General features: G+C 34.3%; 1 protein-coding gene across 3 annotated transcripts in view; it reads left to right on the top strand.

Annotated features, from left to right (window-relative positions):
- LOC105556365 overlaps positions 1–3,650 on the top strand; it is a 12,635-nt gene extending 8,985 nt beyond the window's left edge. For all 3 annotated transcript variants that reach the window (XM_012003450.1, XM_012003453.1, XM_012003451.1), the window contains exons 2-8: positions 905–1,133; positions 1,399–1,780; positions 1,873–2,250; positions 2,371–2,513; positions 2,692–2,924; positions 3,006–3,168; positions 3,257–3,650. In XM_012003450.1, the coding sequence (XP_011858840.1) occupies positions 905–1,133; positions 1,399–1,780; positions 1,873–2,250; positions 2,371–2,513; positions 2,692–2,924; positions 3,006–3,168; positions 3,257–3,390 (1,662 nt within the window). In that variant the 3' untranslated portion in view covers positions 3,391–3,650. The remainder of the gene's footprint in view (positions 1–904; positions 1,134–1,398; positions 1,781–1,872; positions 2,251–2,370; positions 2,514–2,691; positions 2,925–3,005; positions 3,169–3,256) is intronic.
- Positions 3,651–3,878: the final 228 nt, after the last annotated feature.

Here is a 3,878-nt window from a genome sequence, read left to right as displayed (position 1 = left end):
TTTTACTCGTAAACCACGGTCATTAAGATACCTGAAACTTTATAAAGGTACAGAACTCAGGCGCATGTGTCATTATGATTCGGTGCTAGTCTTCCGTGATTTTTTGGACATTAATGTTTATCACAACTTCCTGCTTCTCTTTGTTGCCCTGTACATTCTTGCAAATCCAGTATTTGTAAAATCCCAACAGATGTGTGAATATGCTAACAATTTGCTGCGATTATTTATTCAGCATTCCATGCAAATTTATGGCCATGAATTTGTTGTTTATAATGTTCACGCTTTGTGTCATCTATCTAAAGAGTGTGAGATACATGGCTCGCTGGATGAGTTTAGCGCTTTCAAATTTGAAAATGCATTGAAGTCTTTGAAGCAAACCTTAAAATCCCATTACAAACCGTTGCAGCAAGTTGCTTTTCGAGATTGTGAAAGGCAGTTGTACGGCAATACAGTTGTCCTACAATCTGAAGAGCTTCAAGTTTCTCTGTCTCAATCATATACCAACAATGATGAAGTTTTGCCTGGAAGTCATTATAGGAGAATCACAATTGGCAAAATAATGCTTCATGTGAATGGCAAAGATTCTTGTTTTAAAACTCGTGACGAGAAAGTGGTTGTCCTCCGTAATATTGTATGTGGTAACGACAATGCTGTCAGTTTAGTTGGGAATTGCTTTCAGGAGAAACTTGACTTTTTTGGGTATCCCTTGCAGTCTTCTGAATTGGGAATATTTAAAGTATTAAATCTTAGTGCAGCCAGATGTGTTTTTAAAGTTGCTGACATTGTTGCTAAATGTTGGCTTATGCCAGATGGAAATTCGTTTTGCTGTGTGCCACTCTTGCACACATGCCAACAATAAAAGTTTCTACAAGAAATGTAAATTAGTGTATATTTTTTTGTATAGTTTGTTGTGCTGAAATTGTTCAACAATAATGATGTTGAGGAAGAATTGGAAGAAAACAACTTCTATGAAATAGGATTGTCTAAATGGCTTTTTGAAGTAGATGAAAATATGATTGGAATGACCTATTGGCCCCCTAGCAATCAAAATGTGGCACTTTGTGTTCGAGAAGAAAGAGCAGCTGATCCCAAAACTTGGGACAAACTTCGCATCGAGGTTAAAAGATATAAGGGTAAGTTACAGTGAAGTAATACTTTTATGATATGTAGCTTTAATCTAGCACTTTGGTGAAGTCTTCCTTTCAGTTGTGAACTATGTATTATGTTTTAAAGCGTTTGCATATAAATTATGAGTTACATATAAATTTTTCTTCAGTGTAAAAGTTGTCATGTTTTGACGCAGTTTATTCTGTACTGACAGTGATTCTGTTTGTGGTTTTATTTTCTGTGATATTTGGTGTTACTATACTATCATCATGTTTTTATATTTTTTTATAGAAACTTACATAGCTGCCAGAAACACTTTAAACGGAATCATAAAATTCAGCTCGGCATATGAAACAGAAACTGAGTTTGGACGAGGGATGAGAAGAAAAGCAAAGCGAAAGAGGATTCTCTCTTCATCAGATTCCGAAGAAGAGGCGGTTGAGAGAAAGCAAGTGAGGCTAAAGTCCAAGATTTATAATATTCCTCCCCCACCTTTCCCACCTCCCCCACCTTCTGTGCCAGCACTGGAATCAACTAGTCTATCAGGATTAAAGAATTCTCAGAGAAGTAAGAATTTTGAAAATAATGCAAAAGCAAAGAAAGACCAGCATAATATGCCCAGAACTGAGATTGAATCCTCATTCCCCTCACGAGGAAATCCGAAAGAATCTAGGTAAATCGAGTTATATTTGCTACTGTTTTTCAATTTATCATAACAAATATAATTTTATTTCTGACTTGCATTTTTCCATATATCTGTGATAGGAAATCTGCCAATTCAATTCAAGCTGGAAAACAAAATGTTGGTTTATCAAGCAAAAAGAGTACTGTCATTACAAAACTGTCTGCAGGGGCACGTATCAAGGAAAATGCCCAAAAGAGAGCAGTGAAAGATAGTATAACTATGTCTAGCAGAGATCAACTCGTAGCAAAGCTAGAGGCATTGCGTGAGAAATCTAAAGAGAAGAAAATTATTGATGTAAGTTCCTCTTTCGTCCCACAGAGTAGCCGTAATGAGTCTTCAGATTATTTAGATGTGGATGAGGAATCATTTTTAAAGGCCAACTCACTAGAAATAGAGGAGTCGTCAGTAAATGAAGAGGATTTGTCTGAAAATATGTTTCAGAGTAAAAGGTCTACTGGGTAGGACACTTTTCAGATCTTTATCTTGAAATATTTTTTAAGAATATTTTATTTCAAATTTCTAATTGCATATGTTAACTACATATGTTGAATTATCTCAATTTTGAATGTTTTATCTAGATTATCCACTTTAATTACACAAAATGATGTTGAAGGTTATCAAACTTCTGCATTCTCAGACTCAACTCTGAACTGCACACCCACTGAATCACCTATACCTATATCTGTTTTTCCTTATAAGAGTTCTGGAAAAGACTGCAATGGTAAGATTTTCTTTTCCTCCAAAATAGTGGTGCATTTTTGGGCAATCCCATTATATTATAGTATTATGTGCGTTGTATGCGTGCGCGTGTATGGTCCCAGTAGAAAAGAATGAAAGCCTTGAAGATTAAGTCTTTTTCATGATTTTTCTATCATGTTTTGTTTTGTCCGTAATGGTAGGTTCATCGATTTATCAAGAAAAAGACATTGTTATGATTCATCAAATGATACGTGATCTCAGCAGCAAGGTTGACATTGCACTTATGAATATCAACAAGTTATGTAGGATCCTAATGCCTCATGAAAAGAGAATTACAAGACCAGAAGGTATGCCATCTCTGCCTTTGAAAACATTAAAAGACTTCGACATGTTCGAAAAATTTTTGGAGCAAGGTGTTAACCAGAGTGCAATGGTGAGTGAATGAACCTTAATAGTATATATTGTCTATGGCAACTTGATTATTTTGCTTTACTGATAACTTCTAATTTTGTAGACTGATTATCTGGATGCTTTTCCTGTTCCACCCAAAGAATATAATGCTACAATGTGTTTATTGGCTACAGTTATGACAAACGGTTTGGCTTCTAATTTTAACTTTGATGGCCAAAAGTACAAATTAGGTTTCCAAAAAACTCGCTTGTGGAAGACTATTGAAGGTAGATTAATATTTCTTACTTAACTTTGTTGAATTTTATATAGTGTCTATTTTACATACTTTAAACCTCTTTTTCTAAATTTTTACAGCAACACTCCTGCGTAAGTATGAAGGCAGCCAACTTACTGATGGCTTTAAGGCAGTTAAGTCATGGCTGCGGAATGCACCTTGGCGATTAGGGGGTCAAGGATCTCTGAAGCAAAGAGCCAATGCGACAATCTAAAATATTACAGTTTCTTTCTTTCTTTATAAGTCATTTATTGTACTATAATGAATATTTCAAGTACTAATGTAATTTTTTTAAATTTATTTTTTAATATTGATTGTGATATTTTGTCAGTTAAGAAAATTCATGTAGTATTGACTGCAAAAATCCTTGTATACAGGGTGTTACAGAATGACCGTATCAGGCGTTAATTTGGAAAAATATGCATTATGGTGAAAAATGTTTCAGACAAAAGTTGTTTGGTTTCGAGGGTGATATAAGATGGTGTCATTAATTTGACCTTGAATAATTGCTTGAAGGTCACGTGAAGGTCACCTTCAATTTTTTTTAATGGAACCCCCTATTGTTTATTAAACTATCTTATTCTACTAATTAATATGAACAACTTTTGTTGAAAACTTTTGTGATTTGCCTAATACTTTTTGAGATATTTAAGAGAAAATTTTATAACTTTTTCACTGTTTAGCTTATGATATCTCGATAAC

This window comes from Vollenhovia emeryi, unplaced genomic scaffold (assembly GCF_000949405.1).
Source record: "Vollenhovia emeryi isolate VEMERY1.0 unplaced genomic scaffold, V.emery_V1.0 DF940075.1, whole genome shotgun sequence".
In the NCBI taxonomy this organism is placed as follows: domain Eukaryota; kingdom Metazoa; phylum Arthropoda; class Insecta; order Hymenoptera; family Formicidae; genus Vollenhovia; species Vollenhovia emeryi.
This window is presented reverse-complemented; position numbering and strand designations above follow the sequence as displayed.